General features: G+C 40.6%; 2 protein-coding genes across 6 annotated transcripts in view; both read left to right on the plus strand.

The window, feature by feature from the left end:
- The window catches only part of FAM107B (family with sequence similarity 107 member B), a 138923-nt gene extending 125924 nt beyond the window's left edge, over positions 1–12999 (plus strand). For all 5 annotated transcript variants that reach the window (XM_058681863.1, XM_058681864.1, XM_058681866.1 and 2 more), the window contains exons 3-4: positions 8991–9141; positions 10184–12999. In XM_058681863.1, coding sequence (XP_058537846.1) covers positions 8991–9141; positions 10184–10300 — 268 coding nt within the window. In that variant the 3' untranslated portion in view covers positions 10301–12999. The remainder of the gene's footprint in view (positions 1–8990; positions 9142–10183) is intronic.
- On the plus strand, positions 2394–3085 carry LOC131483571 (large ribosomal subunit protein uL6). Its single transcript, XM_058681862.1, has one exon. The coding sequence runs from the start codon at positions 2402–2404 to the stop codon at positions 2978–2980; it is 579 nt and encodes a 192-aa protein (XP_058537845.1). The 5' UTR covers positions 2394–2401; the 3' UTR covers positions 2981–3085.
- Positions 13000–25417: the final 12418 nt, after the last annotated feature.

Raw genomic sequence — 25417 nt, forward strand, 5'->3', positions numbered from 1 at the left:
TTTGAAAATAGACACCTGCTTTAGAATTTGGATGTGAGGGGATCGATTAAGGATAAAAGAGTATCCTAAGTTGAAGAGGAATACCTTATTTGTTAGATTTGTAAAAATTCTGAATTTGCCCCTTACATTTGGGGCAATTATTATTTTTTTGGAAGAGAGAAAACATTTACCTTTTTTCTTCTTTGTAGACAGTTTGCTCCATGTGTGCTATAAAAAATTTGGATGTTGGGTTGGTATAGTCTGCTTTTTAAGTGATTCTGGGCAGGGCAGGTTGACTGGGAGAGCCAAGGATACAAAATTATTTTTATTTATTAGGACACAGAATTACTTACTTTATTTAAGAGCCTTTAAGCTTCCTTTGGAGCTCTTCTTGGATCTTCAGAATGAAACTGTTGATCTTAACTGTGGGACCTTATGGGTCCTTCATTGCCCCACTCTTTACTCAGCCTTAGTAGCTACCCATTGAACTGAAGGATATACAGACCAAGTTAAGCAGCCGGGTCATATTTTAGCAGGAAGGCCTAATTTAAAAATAAAAATAAAAAAATGTGAAGAGATGTTGGCGGCAGTTCTCCTTCCCTAGTGCACCCCTGCCACGCATTATTCACGTGCCCCAGTATGCTGTTAGATTCATGCTGATTAAACTGAATACACGTTTGATCCTTTTTGAATAAGTGCTTAGCTTCTAACCATCTTTGTCACATAAAAGAAAAAATATATAGAATTGATATCATGCCCAAAGCAAAGCAGAACTGTACGTTCCTAAATAGAGCACAGAGTTTGAAGACAGTCTTACCTGGGAAATGATGGCCTGCATTTTGGTACAAAGATCAAAAGTTTAATGTACTCCAAAAGAGTAGCAGTTGCCACTGAGTGGTTTTCTGATCGTCTTTTACCTCTTGGTCCTCAGTTGCCTTATCTGTAAAGTGGGAGGAGGGGACTTGGTTAATCTCTAGTAAAAGACATTCTGGCCCAAGCTGTTTTTGTTTTATTTGGTTTGGTTTTGTTCTTCTATTATATCTATGAAAAGGCTCCAAGTCAGAAGAGAGGCAAAGGTAAAACCAAAATTGGCAGACTTGTTCTCTGAATTATAGCCTACAAATTATTCCACAAAAATGTACTTAGTACCCTGGGTTATATCTAAAACGTATAGGTTTGTACAATCGAATCTGGTTCCAAATTTTCTAGAGTAGTCATTTTCTGTGAAAATAGACCTTCCTTCTGTGTGACTTTCTCTGGCCCATGATTTCTTTTCCTTGTTTACACAGCTGACTCTTTTTTTTTTTTTTCAACGTTTTTTATTTATTTTTGGGACAGAGAGAGACAGAGCATGAACGGGGGAGGGGCAGAGAGAGAGGGAGACACAGAATCGGAAACAGGCTCCAGGCTCCGAGCCATCAGCTCAGAGCCTGACGTGGGGCTCGAACTCACGGACTGCGAGATCGTGACCTGGCTGAAGTCGGACGCTTAACCGACTGCGCCACCCAGGCGCCCCCACAGCTGACTCTTTAGCCAGGCCCAGCTCAAGTAATTTGGGAGAATGCTGGTGTTCCCTCAAGTACCATGGTGTAGAGAGGATGTTGCTCTGAGGTTAGAGGGAAATCATCTAAATCCTGGTTTGCCATTTAACTTGACCTACCTTTATGACCTTGGACAAGGTCCCTCTTCCTGATACACGTTTCTTCATCTATGAAATGGGGGGTAAAAATATCCTTCTTACAAAAAATAAATAGGGGATGGGGCACCTGGGTGGCTCAGTTGGTTGAGTGTCCCACTTCAGCTCAGGTCTTGATCTCATGGTTTGTGAGTTTGAGCCCTGTGTCCAGCTCTGTGCTCACAGCTCAGAGCCTGGAGCCTGCTTTGGATCCTGTGTCTCTCTTTCTCTCTGCCCTTCCACTGATCATGCTCGCGTGTGCGCGCTCTCTCTCTCTCAAAAATAAATAAAAACATTTAATAAAAACAAAGTAAATAAGGGCGCGTGGGTGACTCAGTTGGTTGAATGTCTGACTCTTGATCTTAGCTCAGGTCTTGATCTTGGGATCGTGAGTTGAAGCCCCACGTTGGGCTCCATGCTTGGCATGGAGCCTACTTAAAAAAAAATTTAAATAATAACGTGTGAATACCTGTTAAAATGACTGGGGTATAACAAATGCTCAATTTGGGGCGCCTGGGTGGCTCAGTTGGGTGAAAGTCCGATTTCGGTTCAGGTCATGATCTAGCTCGTGGTTCATGAGTTTCAGCCCTGAGTTGAGCCCTGTGCTGACAGTTCAGAGCCTGGAACCTGCTTTGGATTCTGTGTCTCCCTCCCTCTCTCCTCCTCCCCCTCTCTCTCTCTCTCTCTCTCTCTCTCTCTCTCTCTCTCTCTCTCTCAAAAATAAATAAACATTGATCTACTGCGAGAATGAAGACCATTCTCAGCAATCAAACTGTCGACATTCCGGAAAATGTCGACATCACTCTCAAGGGACGTACCGTTATTGTGAAGGGACCCAGAGGAACCCTGCGAAGGGACTTCAATCACATCAATGTAGAACTCAGTCTTCTTGGAAAGAAAAAGAAGAGGCTCCGTGTTGACAAATGGTGGGGAAATAGAAAAGAACTGGCTACTGTCCGTACTATCTGTAGTCATGTACAGAACATGATCAAGGGTGTTACATTGGGCTTCCGTTACAAGATGAGGTCTGTGTATGCCCACTTCCCCATCAACGTTGTTATTCAGGAGAATGGCTCTCTTGTTGAAATCCGAAATTTCTTGGGTGAGAAATACATTCGCAGGGTTCGGATGAGGCCAGGTGTTGCTTGTTCCGTATCTCAAGCCCAGAAAGATGAGTTAATTCTTGAAGGAAATGACATTGAACTTGTATCAAACTCAGCTGCTTTGATTCAGCAAGCCACAACAGTTAAAAACAAGGATATCAGGAAATTTTTGGACGGTATCTATGTTTCTGAAAAAGGAACTGTTCAGCAGGCTGATGAATAAAATCTACGTTGTCCAGCTACAGAAACAGCAAGAGGCCGGATGATTTTTCAGACTTACTTGTGATACTTTAAAGATGCAATAAAACTGTACTGATTTGGGGCTTTTTCTTTAAAAAAAAAAATAAATAAATAAATAAACATTAAAAATAAATAAATTTAAAAAATAAATGTTCAGTTAGTCCCATCCATGTTCCACCTCCCATGTAGCATCTTCTGAAAATTCCCATTGCTTCTTCCCCCTTTTCTCTGAAGGGCTGTGGCCTGGCTTTTGAAGTATATCAAGAGGGGGAAAAGAAACCGAAAAGGCAGGAAGGTGGGTTTCAAAATCCAATGCATGTATCTCATCCTATGTTTTCAGGTTTTTGAAGATAAGATCTTAGTTTGGCGGGGTCCTCACATTAGAAATACAGTTGGTTTGTGGAGTGAAAATGTCTCAAACAGTTTCTTCTCTGATTCATCTTCTATCATATATACTTACTAGAGACTCTGGGGTTTTTATTTAGAAATAAAATTTCTAAATTTAGAAAATCTAGAAATTTTTGTGCCAAATGATAGGAAGTTTCAGATGGATAACATATATTTGGTTAAAGGATAATTGTACTTGGTTTTTGGCTTGAATCATAATGAAAGTCTGCTTCCTTTTCTACAATTTGTAAAGGACCTTCCCATATTTTATCTTAACCAGTGATCTTTCCAGTAACCCAGTGTGTGTTATCTTGGGGTTACCCTAATTTGACATATAAATACAAGAAAACTCAGAGAATAAACATAGAATAAAAAGCAATTCATACAGATAAACCAAATAGAGTAATAGTATCACTCAGAAAAAAAAGTGGAGAAAAGAGAGGGAGACAGAAATGAGATCAACGCAAAGCAAGCATTCCATGGAGCCCTGTACCTTTGCTCTACTTAGGCATAAATTTGGCTCAAAACCCGGGAGCATTTGGTTCACGGAGTTTTTCAGGTTACATTTTAGAGATCATAAGATAAAAGCAGATTCACTGTTTAGGAAAACAAATACTCGTAGATACTCATAAATACTCTGAAACCTACACCCTGTCAAGGATATAATTCTCCTCTACTTACCGTCTTTTGGACCTAGATCAGTGTTAGATTAAGAGTTTTTAAATTTCGATCTGGTTACAGTCTGCCATTAGGTCTGATTATGAAGACCTTTGGTCAGCTTCTCAGGTTCTGTAGGTGTTCCCAGTGGCTTAAAGGGCAGATTTCAAGAGGCATTATTTTTTGTAGTTGGCAGATTTCGAAAGAAATTAGTTTTTGTAGTTGAAAGATGAGTGTTCGGGACACCTGGGTGGCTCAGTCGATTGAGCATCTGACTTCAGTCAGGTCATGATCTCACGGTTCATGAGTTTGAGCCCCACAGCAGTCTTGATGCTGTCAAATGTAGGGATTGAAGCGCAGAGCCCGCTTCAGATCCTCTGTCCCCCCATCCCTGCTCGCCTCTCTTTGCACCCCCCGCCCTTACTCAGGCTCTCTCTCTCAAACATAAAAATGTAAAAAAAAAGTGCTTGAGAGGTCTTAAAAATATAGGAATATTTCTTATATAACTTAGAGAGATTCTATCTTCTCTACAAAGTACTTTTGGTCACAGATATAGAATATCCAATCACCTAAACACATCTCTAAAATTGGTTCTTTGGCTTGTACCTTCCAGTCAGCAATTTCGTTTCCTGTGATTTTCGTTGTTCATTTTATATGCTTTGCTGGACAGATAGTTCCTCAGTAGATACTTGTTGCTGTACCACGTGGCAAAAAATATGGGAAGTTGAGTTAGAAGTATTTGCATTTAGAATCCATGCAGGTAGAAATGACTCAAGCCAAAAATGTAGATAAAGACAGGTCAAACCAGAAGATTCCAAGATTTAAAGATCAAGGACTTGAAATCCAAATGCAACCCTTCCCTTCCACCTTAAGAAAAAAATTAGGCCAGGAGATATTTGGCTGGGTGGGGAGGGGAGCTGTTCAGGTAGGGATTGAGCCAGCCCTTGCCTCTGGCTCCGTGCTCTCCCAGGTGAGGAGAGAGGGAATTTCACCTTTATGGGTTTTATGTGTCTGGGGTGGGGGTGGAGTGAATGAATATAGACCCTTCCAGTCTGCCCCTTGATGTATTCAGTGGTTTATGTGAAATGTGAAATGTACCTTCAAAAGTTGTCTGTACATGTCATCGCTAGTGGTAGGAAGATAAATTGTTGGAGCCTCTCTTGGAGGGCAGTTTGGAAATATCCACTGAAATGTAAAATGTGCTGGTCAGCCAGCAGTTGTACTTTTTTGCATCTAGCCAACAGAAATAGTTCTATAAAAGGGCAGGTATACATGTATAAGGAAGTTCATTGCTGCATTGCTTTTAATAGGGAGCAATTGGAAACAACCTAAATGTTTGTCAGGGGAGTGGGAAAATGATGGCACTTCTGTGCCATGACATCTTAGGCAGATGTTCAGAAGAATGAGGAGGAGGCCATAGAAAGTATGGAAGAGGACAGACCAAAGTCTTAGTTATCTGTGGGTGTAAGAATGGGAAATGGTCCGTGGGGCAAGGACTCTACTCTGTACAATTCTAACCACATAGAATACAGTGTATGTGGTGCTCCCAAGATTTGCTTAACAGGGAGTTTAGGTGTGCTTTTACTTTTACATATATGGGTGTATATGTTACCTACCTTTTTTTTGTTTGTTTTGTTTTTGCAAAGAGCACCTAACGAATTTAAAAAACTATCTTGGGTGTCCTCTGTCACATTATAGTCACAGGAACTAGACCCAGAAATAACTGTTGGTGTCGAGTGGTGCAAAGCCATCAGGACTTAAGCACCTGTCAATCATAGAGGAATTGAAAGTGCTTGTTAATTGTATCTGTCAGAAGTGATTAAAGAGAAATCAGCTGTTAGCATGCAAAGAATGACACTATAGTCCATGAGATTTGGAGTGGCTTGTTTTTGTCTCTGGGCACTCTCTACAGGCTGATCCAGTTTTCAACTCAGAATCATATGGGCAGTGTTTGACTTTCCATTCAGCACAGAAAGTGAAGTGATCTTCTGTGATAAAATATTAACTAAATTTGCATGACTTTTTGACTGCTGTAAGTGCAGAACATTTATCAGATAAGCACCATTTCCCTGAGCTTTCTGTGGCTAAATATTTTATCTTACTGTCTCCATTGTGTAAAGTCTTTGACTAGAAAATGAATACTGGATGTTAGTTAAACCCATTCATAGGCTGCAGCAGAATGCCAGCTTAGTGTTCATACATCAAAGTTGTTGAGCATCCTTTGCATAATCCAGAAGAATTTAATAACCGTTGAGGTTAATTTTGCCAGTGAAATAAAGGGAAAGGAAAATTTTTGAAATTTCAATTATGTAGATAGCTAAATTCTTAATCCTAAAATTTAAGTCCCTTAATTCTGTCTGTGGTATCCTACTGAAGCTTTTTAATAGTCATGGAACTGAGTGGGTCTTTACTCAGATTATTTACAAACATATTTTCTTATGCTCAGGTGCCACTTAACATTTATTGTGAGCAAAGTACCATAAGTAGTTTTTATTACACTTCATGTTTAACTTCCAGAATAGTTCCTCGATACTTCTGTCAACACCATAAGATCTTTTTTTTTTTAATCTTTATTTTTAAATTTATTTATTTTGAGAGAGACAGAAATAGCGTGAGTCGGGTAGGGGCAGAGAGAGAGAGGGAGAGAGAGAACCCCAAGCAGGCTCCGCACTGTCAGCATGGAGACTGATGAGGGGCTCAAATCCACGAAACCGTGAGACCATGACCTGCGCTGAAACCAACAGTCGGACGCTCAACCGACTGAGCCACCCAGGTGCCCCCATCATAAGATCTTAGTAACTGCAAAACACACTAATTAAATCACAGAAGTAACTCATCTCCTTTCCTTTGTTTCTTCTTTTTTTTTTTTGGCTGAATTTAATGCTTTTCATTCTTCTTTTTTACTAAAAGTTCTGCTAATGAAAATTGGGAAAGTGAAGATACATGTTATTTTGACTATGCATCCTTTATCTGTAGTGATGGCATATACTGATCTTTACTCTGTAAACAACTTTGAAACATTTGTGATTAAAAAAATGGAGATAGGGGAGATGCCAGAATCTTAAAAAATTATAGTTAGATAAATGAAGAAGTGTGAAATTGAGGATTTGTTTACAGATGAAATAGTGTGAACTTGAAAGACATTGAGAGGAGTGTGTTGACGAGTTTCTTGCAGCCAGAGCCCACACTTAGGAAATTGTTATTTGATTTAACAGTTACTCAGATGACTCCCAGATGCTGAGACACATTGGTTGATTGAAATAGTTTAGAGAACCACCACCAAGGTAGACATTCCTGAATTACAGACTAGCAGTCACCACCAGCAGGACCAGAAGGTGCGTGGGAAGGTACATGGGCCCATCTCAGTCCTGAGTTGATTCAGTAGGGCCCTTCCTGCTGCCCAGAAAAGCCTGGGTCACTGACAGGTCAAGTGTGCATGTGTGTGGGTGGGTGAGAGTGAATACGCCCACCATCACTTCCACCCTATGCTGCCTGAAATTGATGATGTTCTTCCTGTTCTGTGGTTTGTTTCATTTTTATTTTAAATGCTCTTAGTAAATGTTAGTATCAAGTTGAGATTACTTGAGAGCTAGTGGAGACTTGCTAAAGAGAGAAGGAAGACAGGAGGAGGTAGGCTGACTGAGCCAGCACTGTGGAAAGCCTGGACTGAAGAAATCTTAAGGAAATGGTAGAAAAATAGAAACCAGCAATGTCCTAGCTAACAGTTAAACATAGAAGTTCCACCTAAGGAAATGTCCTTGACTTACCCCAAACATTTTGGGTGCAGGGTTGCTAGGGAATGGTGTAAATTTTGCTTTTGTTTCTCCCCATCTGCAAAGAAGGCAGCCTGATTTATCTCTTAGAAAAGTAAAATTTCCCTGAAGCCTGATTTCCGTGCATCATCAGTAGTAAACTACACATCTGAAGCAGTTCCACTGTATGGAGCACTAGGAGTCAAGGGATCAGAATTCTCCGCCCCCCAGCAGTGATGAAATCTTAGACGTGCCTTCTGGTATACAAGAGCCCTACGACAAATTTGAGAATTTTGGAAGAGGGGTCCAGGGCCATTTTGCTGTTTACATTTCTGTGCTAGCCTAACTCTAGGCAATGTGTGTGTGTGTGTGTGTGTGTGTGTGTGTGTGTGTGTGTTTAATATTTATTTTGAGAGAGAGAGGGAGAGAGAATCCCAAGCAGACTCCGTGCTGTCAGCACAGAGCCCGACGAGGGCTCAATCTCACGAACCATGAGATCGTGACCTGAGGTGAAACCAAGGGTCGGATGCGTAACCAACTGAGCCACCCAGGCACTCGATTCAAGGCTATGTTTAGTATGTGGGATTGGGGGCTCCATCTTGGGAAGGTTTCCCTAAAACTTCAGGTGGAGGCACCTCATATTCTGGGTATCTGTATCCTCACCATCTCTGTCTATCTCCATCATCTCTGTTCTCCTCTGTCCTCTGCATCCCCATCACTGCATCTCTGTTTGCTCCATCTCCACCTTCCTCACCTTGTGTCATCCCTGTCCTCCTCTTCTCTGTCATCTCCATCTTCTCCGTCTCCATCAGCATCATAAGCGATCGTAATGCCCATTGAACGAGCCTGCTCTTCTGACCTTCCCCCCTCCAAACCATCCTCACTACCCTTTGCATAGCCTAGTATCTGGCACACGGGAGGTGCTCAGTCCATTTTTATTGAATGAATGCATTTTGCGTACTCTTGGAAGTTGTTCTTGTCTTTCTTCCATGCTCGTGAATTTCTGACACCACCCGTGCTGACTGGCAGCTAGTAGGCATCATAGTGATGCTGCTAATTCAGTAGACCCCTTTTCTGTGGCTGACGCCGTAAATTTCTGTTCATGATGGGTGTGCCCATTAGATTAAAACTTTCTTTTGTTTTTGTTTTTAAGATTAAGACTTTCTAATTTTGTTATTTATTTACTTATTTATGCAGGGGTCTTGCCCCTCAGAATAAGCCAGAACTGCAAAAGGTGATGGAAAAGAGAAAACGAGATCAAGTAATAAAGCAGAAAGAAGAAGAAGCACAAAAGAAGAAATCTGACTTGGAAATAGAACTCTTAAAACGGCAGCAGAAGCTGGAGCAGGTGAGAGTGAGATGAAAGTTGTCTTTTTCCTTTATTCAGATCCATCTGACGTTCAGTATTATGTGAGTTTAAGGTGTACTGCGTGCTGACTTGGTGCATTTATATTGCGGTGTGTTTGCCACTGAAGCTTTAGCTAGCGCCCATCACATCACGTAATTATCATTTCTTCAGCATTGGGAACTAAAGGTCTAGTCACTTAGCGTGTTTCTGTTCATAGTGTAGTTTTGTTTGTTTATGTTCATAGTGTAGTTTTGGTGGCTGTAATTACTGTGCTGTGCTGTGTATTACTTCCCTACTGGTTGCAAGTTCCTACCCTTAACCAACATCTCTCCCGTTTCCCCAGCCCCTGCTAGCCGCCATTTTACTCTCTGCGTTTACAGTTTTGGTTTCTCTAGATTGCACGAATAAGGGAGATCATGCAGTATTTGACTTTCTCTGGTTGACTCCTCTCAAAAGTTATCTCTTCTGTCCTGAGAGATAAGAATGTTGGAACAAGCGAAATTTACCAGACGTGTCAGATGTAAATGCTGATTTCACAAAAGGAAACTATGAGACAGAATGTCAGCTAATGGGCTAAATAAAACACATTCAAATGAGGTAAAGACAAGGATTCAGGAGGCAAAGCCCAAACTGGGGAATGTCACTGAACTCACAGCAGAGCACTGGGGAGCTCAAGCAATTGAGTGAGATTCAGCCTCACCAACCAACTGCACATTGGTCTCGGGATCCTGTTTCCGTAGCCTTGATTTTTGGGTTTTTGGTTTTGGTTTTGCTGGTAGTACCACCCGGGGGGGCTGCTGCTCCCTCGCAGGACGACCCCAGGCCCTGCACATGTCCGTACATATATACACCTAAGGTGGAGACTGGGAGAGAATTTCCTCCACTGGGAAATGAAGGTGTTAGGGACTTTGTAAAAGGCGAAAGATTTATGCGATTTGAAGAGAAACCAGAGCATAGGTGTTAGGGACTTTGGAAAGAGGAGGAGTGTTTCGAAAAGCCTCTCATTTTGTAAATAATTTTCCTGTTTCTGAATTTCATTTAGCATGAACTTGAGAAGCAGAAATTGCAAGAAGAACAAGAAAACACCCCAGAGTTTGTGAAGGTTAAAGGCAATCTCAGGAGAACAGGCCAAGAAGTGGCCCAAGCGCAGGAGTCGTAGGCCTGGGCCACAGAGACCGCGCGCCCAGCACACCACACGGGGAGGCCGTGTGCAGGTGTCTCCGCAGCACTTAAGCTCAGGGCAGAAGCCCCTGGAGAGAACCCCAGCCAGCAGAGAATTGTTACTTTAAAAAGGATTTGGTTTTGGTTTTCCTACAATCTGGGTGGATAAATGACCTGTGACAGTTGATTTCTATTCGCCAAATGAAGGACGTTGACCAGCACTTAAGTTGGGATAAGTGAACCTGTGTTCAAAGACTTAAAAAAAAACAAAAACAAAACCACAACAGCAAAAAAGAAAGAGGACACTGGAATAAATTCTTCAGAATTGCACTACTTGGTTTTTCTTTCAGTCCAAGTTTAGTGGGGCAGAGAGCCTTTCTCCTTCTAAAATCTAAAACAAAAAACAAAAACAAAAAAACAAAACGTGTTTTGTTTTTTCCTTTAAGTATCTGCTAGATAATTTAGATCACATAGAAAGGCATTGATCTGTTACATCTTATATTTGTAAATTCTCTGTTGAGAATCCAGAATTGTCTTGTGTAGTCCTACTGTCACCCGTGTTAGGTTGACACCTGAGAATGTTGATGTTAAGGTTGAGCACAGCTGTTACCTTTGTTGGCATTAAGATTCAGAAATAGGGTGAGAAGATTTAAAAACATGGAAACAAAAATACCTAAAAATACGCAAACAAGTTACACGTAAAACATACGGAAACAAAAAACACATAAAGGTCCATCTTGATCTTATTTTAATTGCTTTTGGTTCTCTGATACTAGAATGCTCCATAGTGACAGTCCAGTTCAGAGAAGGCACATTGTATAAATCCAATTCTTGCTTTGATAACTATTAGGATCTTGTTTTGTTTTGTGTTTGAATTTCTTGCCGAGCTAGTCCCTTTATATGAAACAATCCTTCCGCTCCTTTGGAGTATAAAAACTAGTTCCATATAACCCAACTTCAGTGTCAAAAGTAGAGGGTCCAGATCTTTGAGAACAGTGTGGGGGAATCTCCCATCGGGAGCCAGGCAAGGAGGACTTGTCTGGGTATTCTAATGTGAAACAAACGTAGATCGGTCTCCAGGAGGCCTAGGTGGAAGGTTGATAGCATCTGTACATTTTGGATATCATTAGAATTCCCAGTTTTGGAAATTTCGGATCAAGGATCACATACTGCTTTGCCTTTTTTTTTTTTTTTTTTTTTTTTTTTTTCCGGTGAAGAAAGACTCTTTCGCTGCTCTGTCAGCAGTGATGACCACCGTATGCACCTCAGGAAATGCTGAGGTGAAGGGAGAGGCCGCCCAGCTTCTGCACACCAGCTAGCTTGCTATCCTAAGTGAGTCCCAGGCAGACAACAGCGAAATCCTTACGCAAAGTACGTTTTATTACCGCTGGTACATTTTACTGGGGGTGATCTGGAAGAATTCATGTGGATTCAGTATGTTCTCCATCCAGACGATTCAGCCAGTAATTTCTACATTGCAGAGTCCTCTCCTTTAAAGGCTCATAGAAAACTGGATCCCGAGCTTTTAATCCTAATAAGCATAGTAGAAATTAGCTTTCTATGGGAATGCTTTAGTTTCCATAGTTGACAGGCTCATACTCAGTCCTCATGTGAACAAGATGAAGGTAAACACAGAGACAGCACATACTGCCAGTTAGAGGACATGTCGACCACACCCGCAGTGGGTGATTTCTCACCAGTGGGTATTATTTGAACGAAACATGAGATGCTGAAGATAAAATGTTGCTCTGTAATAGTCTACTTTTGAAGGATGGAATGGTAACTATTTTTTTTCCATCCTCCTTCTTTTTGAGAGAAGAAGGTATGTCACGTGATCCTCTTGAAGGTACATTTCTGATTGCACGCTGACTGGAGTGCTGTCTTTGTGTATATGGACCAATGATGAGATTTGCAGGATGAAGATTTAGGACTAGCTCATAGCCTTTCACCTAACTGGATGTTGGATCTTAAGTCCTGCGTCTCTGAAGTAATTCTGCCACTCGATAGAATTCTCAAGGGTCCCCAACAGACTCCTTTAGAAGGACCGATTCTGTTCCTAGAACTTACCTAGAATTCGTTCTTCACTGGGAAGAAAAATGACAAAAGCATCTCCCTCCCAGTCTCACTCCCCAGTCTGCACAGTTACATGTAGCGAGTACTACAAGGTCTGGCCAGAAGACTTGTAAATAGCGTGAGGTGATGTCTTAGGACCAAACAGTGGGATGTACAGGTCGGGAAGCTCCCTGAAGCCGTCAGCTCAGCTCAGCTCACAAGCCTGAGTTTAAAAGGGTGCCAGTCTCCCCTCCACACGTTAATACTGTACGATCCAAACCCCTAGGACTCCTGAACATCCGGGCAGTTTTGTGCTTTGAGCCACTTTTTGACAGAAATGGCTCCATTTTTCCACTCTGTGGTTTTCTTAAAATAGTTCAGTGTTTTATAGTCTCCTGGTAGTAAAGTAGTGTTGCTTTCTAAGCTGCAACAGTTGACTTTATTCTTCTACTCTGAAAAATCTTGACTTGTTTGAGTGTATATAATATATATAAAGGGAGCCTTAATGGATTTGTTTTCATAATTTAATATTTTTTGTATTTGCTCTTGTATAATTGTTTTTAATGGAAAGTATTACAGAACTGAGGGTGGAATTCTTAGAACCAAAGTTATTCTTAATAAAAATCACCACGCGCTTGGACCACGCAGCTGTGTTTGTCTGATCTGTTGGAGGTGGATATCTGGAACCGAAGGGGGGTTGCTGTGTTCACCTTCAGTAGAAGGTGGTTTTAGGGTCTTCCTTTGGTGACTGTCCTCTTTGACACCCCCCGCCGCCCCCATCAGTTATGTCCTCTGTCTTGCTTCAGTCAGGCTGACAATTCATTGTGTCAAACAAATTCATGGTAAGGCATCATGCTACTTTTTGTATAAAATATGTGGTATTTTAGCAGGAGCTAGCTGTCCGTCAGATCAAAGGATTCTGAATTCTAAGTAGCCTGGTAGAACAGTGGGAGGTGTATTTTGGCAAGGGCCATTTTTTAATGCCGTGAGCTAGTACATATAACATATCTGAGGTGTGACCATGAAATTATTCTGCTTATTTAGCTAGGTTAATGTTACCCTCCAAAAGTGACTTTGGGAAACTGTATGCTTGATTATACTGCACTATTAGTTAAAATAGTTTGGAGATTCCAGTCTCTCGGTGCCTTTTTTTTTTCCAGCCCCGAGTTATTACTCAGTTTGATTACCCAGCTGTATTAGACTCTATTTTGAAAATGAAATGTACCCAGGGCAGTGAAGATTTTCTACATCCAAGGGTAAACCATGAGTTCTAAAGGGCAATGCAGAAGATGGGTTACAAACACGACTCGAGCTACAGCTGCATTCTTGTAATAACCAGGCAGTTTCCCAAGGGGGCAGTTTTGAGGCCATTAACTCCATTTCATCGAACCACTCTATGCTTGCTTGTTTCTTCGAGTAAAGAGTAATAGATGTGAAAAAAGCAGAGGGCAATTAAAGTGTTTGAGAACGTTTAAAATGCTAATTGCAGCTAACAAGTATTGGAATACAACTACCAGGCTTACGTTTACTGGTATAAAGAGAAATGAAGTGTTTTCTCTCTAAGGTCTTGGGTAAAGAACATCTTTCTGAGGTAGCCTCACATTTACAGTTTCTTTTTCTTGTTTCTCCTCTTGAGAAGATGCAGTCTGATTATCAGCTGAGATGTTCTGAATGTCTTCCTACCTGTTCCTAGGTCTCCTAGCAAGATGGTAATCGTCAACCAGAGCCTGGGAAAAAGGACGCTTGGTTATTTATCGAGACGATGTTGATTGCTGCTGAGTGGTGTTGTTCCCAGGCCCCTAAGGGTTAGGGAACATATTTGTGTGTGTCAGTGTGAATGTGTATTTACACATTTGTATTGATTTTATTTTTATATCTGTGGTGATCAAAAATTATGAGTTCACATTGATAGTCTCAAATGTAACCCAGTAGTACATGCTGGCTTTTCCATTTCCATACTTGTTGCTTCTTTCTCTAGCAGGAAAGCCTTCTCCATGTACCTACTTATTTTCATAGCCCCCCCCCCCCCCATATGTCACCCACCTCCTGCCTTCGCTCGGCCACCATCCCCACGCTGGCCCTGCTTAGTGGCTTTGTGACTCGATTTTTTTTTTTTAACTTTTATTTATTTACTTTAAGAGAGAGCATTATTTTGAGAGGGGCAGAGAAGGGGAGAGAGAGAGAACCCCAAGCAGGCTCCATGCTGTCAGTGCAGAGCATGACTCGGGGCTTGATCACCCGAGTGATTGGGGCTTGGGCCACCCAGGCGCCCCATTGGACATTTAAGCATGTATTGTAAATATAAACTAATTAAATTGTCTAAAACCTCTTAAAGTGTGATTACAGGTTTAGTATGCCTAATTATTTTGAAACCTTCAAGCTCTCGAAACAGGATGTGAACCATGCTTGATGTATCAAGGGTTTTTGGAGAAACAGAGCCAAGAGGAAATACCAAAGATTTAGTGGAAGATCTGATTGGTTGACTGATTGGCAGACAGGCAGACAGACAGACTTATGAGGAATTAGCTCACGCAGTTGTGGAAGCTGAGAAGTTCCCCTGTCTGCTGTCTGCAACCTGGAGACCCAGGAGAGCCAATGGTGTGAGAAAGTTGGGCTTTGAAGGCCTGATGACCAGGGGGAGCCGATGGATGATGTGACTCCCAGTCTGAGAGTAGGAGAAGACTGATGTCCCAGCTCAGAAGTCAGGCAGAAAGAGAAAGGGAGTGAAACCTCCCTTCCCGTTTTCTTCTGTTCTGCCAGGACCTCAGTGCCCTCGGCGGATTGGATGAGGTCCCCCGCCCTGGGGAGAGCAGCCTGCTGAGCCCACTGACCCAAATGCCACTCTGTTCTGGAGACACTCTCATGGACAAACCCAGAAATAAGGTTCAATCTGGGTGCCCTGTGGCCCAGTCGAGTTGACACACAAAACTGACCATCACACTTGAGTACAGTGATTAACACATTATTAAAAATAACTCCCATATTTCACAAATCAATTTGTGAGCTTTATGTCGAAAACCATTTACTTTGGAAATACTTTCCTACTATTAGGGCTGTATTTAGTTTCATATCCTCCTAGGGAATTCAGTCCTATCTCACTATGTTTCCTGGGCTTTTAATAATCTTACACACAGCCTAGGAGAACAGGAATTCCTCAGACTGACTGAGAGCGCTATCTAAGGACATGGAGCCTGGCTGCATAGTCCAAGCCAATTAAACCACGAGCCCCAGGCCTTGCGTTAAGTCTTTTTATAATTCTTACTTCCTTTGTCATGGGATTTTTAAATATCTTACCATGTATGTTACTTTAATTTTTTGGAACTTGATGTCTTTCCCAGAATTGAAGTTTGTTTATTGATGGATTGATTGATTGCACGAGTAGGGGAGAGGGACAGAGGGGGAGAGAGAGAATCGCAAGCCGGCTTCACACCTATCATAGAGCCCAACGTGGAGCTCCATCCCACAACCGTGAGATCATGACCTGAGCCGAAATCAAGAGTCGGATGCGTAACCGACTGAGCCACCCAGGTGTCCCACCAGAAACGAAGTATTCTTTAATTTTGCATGGCCAGCATTGCCTAATTCATCCTGCTTGTATGAGACATTGATCTTGTCCATTAACATTATTGAAATTCAGATATGTCTTATCAATATCATGTAGGATCCGTGGGATATATTGAGGTTAATTAGTAGGATCATGTTGAGATTTTGTCTATAAAGAATCATCAAGTCTGTGGTGAATTCTTTGAGACATCTGACTATTATCTTGGGCGTACTGTTATATCCATGTAAGTTTGTGACTATCTGATCAGTGACTCCTTTTCTTCTTGGTTATTATATGTGACATATGACCACTGATGATGATCAGTCTTAACTTCTTGTACTGCTTTTTCTAGTTTCTTAATCTTTCAGATTTCCTATATTTATTCTTTACTGTATGCGTAGCTAGAAATAAGCACATGCCCATGCTTTATGAAAATATATATTCTTAAAACAAAATACTCTCGTTGGGGATATGGAGAAATAGTTACTGTTATATAGACCTTTGGTGGGAGTGCAAATTGGTAAAGCCAGCTCTAAAACACACATGTCTTCACATCCTCTAGAAGATAATCAAAAAGACAGGTGTTGACTAGGATACTGGTGAGAATATAACATGGTGCAGCCACTTTAGAAAAGTCCAGGAGTTTCATAGAATGTCAAACATAGATCTATCATGACTCCACAGTTCTGCTCCTAAGCATACCCCCAGAGAAACAAAAACATACATCTGTGGGTGCAAAGTCTTGCACGCAGATGTTCACGGCAACGTGATTCATAGTGGCTAAAAAGTGGAAACGTCCAAAATGTCTATCAGCCGGTGAGTGGATAGGCAAATTGGTATATCCCAATGGTGGGATATTATTGAGCAATGAAAAGGAATGAAGTATTGATACATGGATAAAGTACCACATGGATAAACCTCAAAAAAAGCAAGCTAAGTGAAAAAAGGCAAACACCAAGGACCACACAGTGTGTGGTTACATGTATGTGCCGTGTCCAGAGTAGATACAGGAAGTGCTGTAGTGGTTGCCTAGGGCGGGGGATGAGCATGATGGGAATGGGGCTGCAAATGGGCATAAGGTTTCTTTCTGGGGGTGAAGGAAATGATTTAAAATAAAATTATGATGGTTGTGTAACTCTTTAAATATACTAATAATCATATTAACATAAATATTCTAATACCCACCCCAAACTTTTAGGGTATGTGAGTAATCCATCAATAAAGCTTTTAAAAACACACATATCCTGTGACACACAATTACATTTCTAGGAATTTGGCCTTCAGGAATATTCATGTGCACAAGGGTGGTTGGCCATCTGCAGCAATTCTCAGGAAAACAACCCAACTATATAGTTGTAGCTTACTAGATTAAGTATAATACTTCCCTATTTGTGTCTATGGACTATTATTATATTATTGTACATATATGGAAATAAGACTTTTTTTTTTTTTTTTCAACGTTTTTTTTTTTTTTTTTTTTTTTATTTTTGGGACAGAGAGAGACATAGCATGAACGGGGGAGGGGCAGAGAGAGAGGGAGACACAGAATCGGAAACAGGCTCCAGGCTCTGAGCCATCAGCCCAGAGCCTGACGCGGGGCTCGAACTCACGGACCGCGAGATCGTGACCTGGCTGAAGTCGGACGCTTAACCGACTGCGCCACCCAGGCGCCCCGGAAATAAGACTTTGAAGCTATCCTGTTATATAAAAAAAAGCAAGCTGTAGAACAACACATAGTATAATTTCATTTACATGAAAATATTAATATATATTTAATATATATGTATATATAGCAATATGCCCATATATATATTCATATATATATTCATATATATATATTCATATATATATTCATATATATATTCATATATATATTCATATATATATTCATATATATATTCATATATATATATATATATATATATATATATATATATATATGAATGCTTACAACTAGGACTGGAAGTTTATCGACCATGTCAACAATGTTTTTATATTCAAAAAGTTTTATACAATAAGAATGTGTTCTTGAATCGCTAGTATTTAAAAGGGCATAAGAAGCAAAGAGTTGGAAAATATGTCTACTTCATACAAAATTATCTCTTAAAATTTACATGCGATTCATTTCATGATTATTTGCATGGAGAGCGTATGTATAGTCAGAGATTACAACAGAATGATTTCAGTGTTCCAAAATAGCAGAGTAAAAGTGAATCCGTTTTAAGAAACTGTCAAGAATCCAATTATTTTAAGCACACAGGCCCATAATTGATGTAGAGGCAAAGAGAAAAAGAGTCCAGTGAAGGAAGAAAGAGAAGCGTAGGCTCCAGAATGGCAGTGAGGAAGCTTTCAGCTCTATGTCGACCCCCAGTGATGGAACAGAGACCTGAGCCATGGCTCCTTGTAAGGGATCCACCTGCAGGCTTCACCATGAAAACAACTTTGCCCTTTAAAATATTTGCCCTGCCACTGGAGTTTTAAGGTACTGTGGTCATAGGATTAACTACATTTTTCCTCCTGTTATTTTTATTGGCCAAGGCCAAGGTGCTTGGGAACGTGAGGAAACGCAGTTCACTAATGAACTTTTAAGGTGCCCTGTGCGCACAGGACCTTCCTGGCCCCTATTCTCTCTTGGATGATGGCGAAACTTCTGTTCACCTCCTCCCTTGACTCCAAATGGGGCCTCCATCATATTGCTAAGAATACTTCCATGTCTCTTTCTGCTCCTGAGTAATGCTCAAGATTTAAGCTTGGAAGAGGAGCTAGCCAAGGACTGAGGAATGGTGACTCTTGGCCTTTGATGGAGGCCTTGGAGGCCTAGTAGAAGCTGGGCTAGGCTAGAGGTGGGCTGAGGATGGAAGGCACCACAGAGAACACAGGTGGCAGCTGTTCCGACTTCGCCATCGAAACTGAAGGTGCACTCCCCTGGGTACCTCCTTGGGCATTTGCAGATGGTTATGTATTCATTCTAGAGATTCCAGGGGAATGACTGCACCTGTGTCAGGCAGGTGCCAACAAGGAGGGAAGAAGCATGATTAAAACATCACATAACCAGGCGGCCAGAACTTTACACAAGGAACCAGGAACCAGAATCAGGCTTCATAGGGAGCCTCTCTGGAGCTAACAGCCACACCAGGACATTAACACAGAGAATATTCACTGTGTAAACTCAAATGAGCAAAGACTATTTTCTGGCTACTGTAAATTGGCTTCAGGGTGATGAGTTGGTGCCTTTGTTATCCAGAGATGGTTGTTTTCAGTGTGTGCTCGTTCTTTACATTCCCCTTTCCTTCCTTAATGATTTCAGTGTTTCCTAAAGATAAGCAGCCAGATCAACCAACTAAAATTACTTACTGAATATGTTTAGGAAATATCTTGCTGGGAGGTGATCCCAGCTCTTGAGGGGTTTATAATCTTGTTCAGAGATAAGGCATTGCATAAGACGTAATAAATAATAACAAGCATTAAATAAAATGCCACATGAACACCTACAAGGTAAGAAGCATAGGAGCAAATTAAGAAAATATATACACTAAGTCAGATGGTTTTATTGCTGTGTAGGTGGTCACATAAATGTTCTCTGAGGGAGGCAGTGGAAATGACCAGTTCAGATAATGTTTTTTTTAAAATTTTTAGTTTTTTAAAATTTATTTTTGAGATAGAGAGTGTGAGTAGGGGAGAGGCAGAGAGTGAAGGAGACACAGAATCTGAAGCAGATCCCAGGCTCTGAGCTGTCAGCACAGAGCCCGACTTGCTCCAACCCACAAACCACAAGATCATGACCTGAACTGAAGCTGGAGGCTTAACCGACTGTGCCACCCAAGTGCCCCAGTTCAGATAATGTTTTAAATTAAATGTGAATCTTCTTTATCCTTGATCTTCCCTTCTGCTTCACAGACATTTCTTCCAAAAATAAGACCAGACAGTTTGAAACCTCTGTTTCTTGTGAGTACCAGCAGCGGGAGGGAGATTGTGGAGGGGGGTGATGGCGATCAGCCTACAGTCTCCCCAGTGACAATAGTATTGCCAGGTAACATCTTTCCTTGTTTCTTTCGTTCTTTTTTAAAATTTAATTTATTTAATTAATTTACTTTTTTAAAATTTACACCCAAGTTAGCATAAAGTGCGACAATGATTTCAGGAGTAGATTCCTTACCCATTTAGCCCCTCCTCCCTCCCACAACCCCTCCAGTAACCCTCTGTTCTCCAATTTAAGGGTCTCTTATGTTTTGTCTCTCTCCCTGTTTTTATATTATTTTTGTTTCCCTTCCCTTGTGTTCATCTGTTCTGTGTCTTAAAGTTCTCATATGAGTGTGAAGCCATATATTTGTCTTTCTCTAATTTCACTTAGCATGGTAGCCTCCAGTTCCATCCATGTAGTTGCAAATGGCAAGATTTCATTCTTTTTGATTGATGAGTAATACTCCATTGTATGTATGTACACACACACACACACACACACACACACACATATATACACCACATATTCTTTATCCATTCATCTGTCGATGGACATTTGGGCTCTTTCCATACTTTGGCTATTGTTGATAGTGCCGCTGTAAACATTGGGGTGCATGTGCCCCTTTGAAACAGCATTGGATATTCATTCCTGCTTTGTCAAAGATTAGTTGGCCATACGTTCTGTGGGTCCGTTTCTGGGTTCTCTATTCTGTTCCATTGATCTGAGTGTCTGTTCTTGTGCCAGTGCCATACTGTCTTGATGATTACAGGTTTGTAATACAGCTTGAAGTCCGGGATTGTGATGCCTCCTGCCTTGTTTTTCTTTTTGAAGATTGCTTTGCTTTGGCTATTCGGGGTCTTTTATGGTTCCATACACATTTTAGGATTGTTTTTTCTAGCTATGTGAAGAATGCTGGTGTGATTTTGATAGGGATGGCATTGAATATGTAGATTGCTTTGGGTAGTATTGACATTTTAACAATATTTGTTCTTCTTACTCAGGAGCATGGAATATTTTTCCATTTTTTTGTGTCTTCCATTTCTTTCATAAGCTTTCTATAGTTTTCAGTGTATAGATTTTTCACCTCTTTGGTTAGATTTATTCCTAGGTATTTTATGGGTTTTGGTGCAATTATAAATGGGATTGATTCCTTGATTTCTATTTCTGTTGCTTCATTGTTGGTGTATAGGAATGCAACAGATGTCTTTGCATTGATTTCATATCCTGCAACTTTGCTGAATTAATGAATCAGTTTTAGAAGTTTTTGGTGGAATCCTTTGGGTTTTCCATATTGAGTATCATGTCATCTGCAAAGAGTGAAAGTTTGACCTCCTCCTGGCCGATTTGGATGCCTTTTATTTCTTCGTGTTGTTTGATTGCTGAGGCTAAGACTTCCAATACTGTGTTGAATAACAGTGGCAAGAGTGAACATCCCTGTCTTCTTCCTGGCCTTGGGGGGAAAGCTCTGTTTTTCCCCATTGAGGATGGTATTAGCGTTGGGTTGTTCATATATGGCTTTTTTGATCTTGAGGTATGATCCTTCCATCCCTACTCTCTTGAGGGTTTTTATCAAGAAAGGATGCTGTATTTTGTCAAATGCTTTCTCTGCATCTATTGAGAGGATCATGTAGTTCTTGTCCTTTCTTTTATTAATGTGATGAATCACCTTGATTGTTTTGTAGATATTGAACCAGCCCTGCATCCCAGGTATCAACCCCACTTGGTCATGGTGAATAATTTTTTTTTTTTTTAATTTTTTTTTTTTATTTTTTTTATTTTTTTATTTTTGGGACAGAGAGAGACAGAGCATGAACGGGGGAGGGGCAGAGAGAGAGGGAGACACAGAATCGGAAACAGGCTCCAGGCTCCGAGCCGTCAGCCCAGAGCCTGACGCGGGGCTCGAACTCACGGACCGCGAGATCGTGACCTGGCTGAAGTCGGACGCTTAACCGGCTGCGCCACCCAGGCGCCCCGGTGAATAATTTTTTTAATGTATTGTTGAATCTGGTTTGCTAGTATTTTGTTGAGGATTTTTGCATCCTTGTTCATCAGGAAAGGTGGTCTGTAGTTCTCCTTTTTAGTAGGGTCTTTGTCTGGTTTTGGAATCAAGGTAATGCTGGCCTCATAGAAAGAGTTTGGAAGTTTTCCTTCCATTTCTATTTTTTGGAACAGCTTCAAGACAATAGGTGTTAATTCTTCTTGAAATGTTTGGTAGAATTCCCCTGGAAAGCCATCTGGCCCTGGACTCTTGTTTTTTTGGGAGATTTTTGATTACTAATTCGATTTCTTTACTGGTTTTGGGTCTGTTCAAATTTTCTATTTGTTCCTGTTTCACTTTTGGTAGTTTATATGTTTCTAGGAATGTGTCCATTTCTTCCAGATTGCCCATTTTATTGGCGTATAATTGCTCATAATATTCTCTTATTGTTGTTTGTATTTCTGCAGTGCTGGTTGTGATCTCTCCTCTTTCATTCTTGATTTTATTTATTTGGGTCCTTTCCTTTTTCCTTTTGATCAAACTGGCTATGGTTTATCAATTTTGTTAATTCTTTCAAAGAACCAGCTTCTGGTTTCATTGATCTGTTCTACTGTTTTTTGTGGGGGTTTGTTTTTGTTTGTTTTTGGTTTCTACAGCCTTAATTTCCTCTCTAATCTATATTATTTCCAGGCTTCTGCTGGTTTTAGGTTATATTTGCTGTTCTTTTTCCAGCTCTTTAAGGTATAAGGTTAGGTTGTGTATCAGAGACCTTTCTTCTTTCTTTAGGAAGGCCTGGATTGCTATATACTTTCCTCTTATGACCACCTTTGCTGCGTCCCAGAGGTTTTGGGCTGTGGTGTTATCATTTTCATTGACTTCCATGTACTTTCCAATTTCCTATTTAACTTCTTGGTTAGCCCATTCATTCTTTACTAGGATGTTCTTTAGTCTCTAAGTATTTGTTACCTTTCCCAATTTTTTCTTGTGGTTGATTTCGAGTTTCATAGCGTTGTGGTCTGAAAATATGCTCAGTAAGACATTGATCTTTTTGTACTTATTGAGGGCTAATTTGTGTCCTAGTATGTGGTCTATTCTGGAGAATGTTCCATGTGCACTGGAGAAGAATGTATATTCTGCTGCTTTAGGATGAAATGTTCATCCGGTTCAGTGTGTCATTCAAAGGCATTGTTTCCTAGTTGATTTTCTGATTAGATGATCTGTCCATTGTTGTAAGTGGGGTGTTGAAGTAACCTACTATTATGGTATTATTATCAATGGGTCTCTTTATGTTTGTGATTGATTTATATACTTGGGTGCTGCCACATTTGGCACATAAATGTTTACAATTGTTAGGTCTTCTTGGTGGATAGACCCCTTAATTATGATATAATGCCCTTCTTCATCTCTTGTTACAGTCTTTATCTTAAAGTCTAGATTGTCTGATATAAGTATGGCTACTCTGGCTTTCTTTTGTCAACAATTAGCATGATAGATGGTTCTCCATTCCCTTACTTTGAATCTGAAGGTGTCTTTAGGTCTAAAGTGGGTCTCCTGCAAACAGCATATAGATGGATCTTGTTTTCTTATCCATTCTCTTACCCTGTGTCTTTTGATTGGAGCATTTAGTCCATTGACATTTAGAGTGAGTACTGAAAGATATGTATTGCCATTATGTTGCTTGTAGAGTGAGCGTTTCTGGTGGTGTTCTCTGGTCCTTTCTAGTCTTTGTTGCTTTTGGCATCTATCTATCTATCTATCTATCTATCTATCTATCTATCTATTTATTCATCTTTTCTTCCCTCAAAGAGTACCCCTTAAAATTTCTTGCAGGGCTGGTTTAGTGGTTAAGAACTCCTTTAATTTTTGTTTGCCTGGGAAACTTTTAATCTCTCCTTCTATTTTGAATGACATATTTGCTGGATAAAGCATTCTTGGCTGCATATTTTTCTGATTCAGCACACTGAATATATCCCGCCACTCCTTTCTGGCCTGCCAAGTTTCTGTGGATAGGTCTGCTGTGAACCTGATCTGTCTTCCCTTGTAGGTTAAGGACTTTTTTCTCCCTTGCTGCTTTCATGATTCTTTCCTTGCCTGAATATTTTGTGAATTTGACTATGATATGCCTTGTTGATGGTCGGTTTTTGTTGAATCTAATGGGGGTCCTCTGTGCTTCCTGGATTTTGATGCCTGTGTCTTTCCCCAGGTTAGGAAAGTTTTCTGCTATGATTTGCTTACACAACCCTTCTACCCCTATTTCTCTCTCTTCCTCTTCTGGGACCCCTATGATTCTGATGTTGTTCCTTTTAATGAGTCACTGATTTCTCTAATTCTTAAATAATGCTCTTTTGCCTTAGACTCCCTCTTTTTTTCTGCTTCATTATTCTCTATAAGTCTGTCCTCTATATCGCTGATTCTCTGTTATGCCTCATCCATCCTTGCCACCACGGGATCCATCCGTGATTATGGCTCAGTTATAGCATTTTTTATTTCATCCTGACTACCTTTTACTTCTTTTATCTCCTCAGAAAGGTATTCTAATCTATTTTCGACTCCAGCTAGTATTCTTATTGTGATTCTAAATTCTGGTTCAGACATCTTGCTTGTATCTGTGTCAGTTAAGTCCCTGGCTGTCATTTCTTCCTGCTTTTTCTTTTGGGGTAAATTCCTTTGTTTCATCATTTTGAGGGCAGAAGAAGAATCAATGAGGTAAAAAAAAAATAAAATTAAAAAAGTCAAAATTAAAAAATTAAAATTAAAAAATTAAAAACAACACACACACACACACATACATACACAAATCAAATAAATGATGCTAGATCCTAGGTGTGTTTTGGTGGTGTTGAAAGGGGCTTGTTAGATTAGAGAAAAAGGTGGGGGGGGAGGAAATCGTTTGAAAATTTGAAAAAATGAATACACTGAAATACAAAAATACGAAATGATGGAAGTAAAACAGAATTTGAAAATTTTACAAAAAAGTAAAAAATATACCAGAAAAATATTAACGAAAAATATTTTTAACAAAAATTGAAAATAAAAATAATTTTTTTTTCTGTATTCAAGAAAAAGAAAACAAAAAGAAAAAAAAAGAAAGTTGAATAGATGGACCAGCGAACAGACTGAAATACGATTGAAATTACTTCGTTTTCCCCTAGAAGTCAAACTATGAAGCCCTTTATAGTCCACAAACTAAGTAGGAGGAAAGACTTGTGTTCCTGAAGCGCGAGGTTGGCCTAGTCTGGCGGGGCTTAGTGTAATGGCTCCGTTCTCCACTAGATGGCGCTGCGAGCCTACTGGGGTGGATTGCTGTGGTGCTTGTTGGTGCGTATGCGCATGCGCGGAATTGGTGAAAATGGCTTCACCCAGCTATCCGGTCTGTAGTGTTGGAATCCTGTTCTCCCAGATCAGCAATCGCGCACCTGTCCTTTGTCTCCGGCTTCCATCCACTCCCCACTTTTACACCCTCCGTGACCAAGCCCCAGGCGGCACCTCCCTCTTGACTTTTCTCTCAGATGCGGCTGTTTTTCCCGACCCCTTATCTCTGAGGGACTGTGGCTTTGACCCGTTCCACCCCTCTGTGGGA

The sequence above is a fragment of the Neofelis nebulosa genome, chromosome 8, assembly GCF_028018385.1.
Source record: "Neofelis nebulosa isolate mNeoNeb1 chromosome 8, mNeoNeb1.pri, whole genome shotgun sequence".
Classification (NCBI taxonomy): Eukaryota; Metazoa; Chordata; class Mammalia; order Carnivora; family Felidae; genus Neofelis; species Neofelis nebulosa.

Excerpts from the sequence above, each read along its gene's own strand:
- LOC131483571 (XM_058681862.1), top strand. The coding sequence starts at position 2,402 with ATGAAGACCATTCTCAGCAATCAAACTGTCGACATTCCGGAAAATGTC.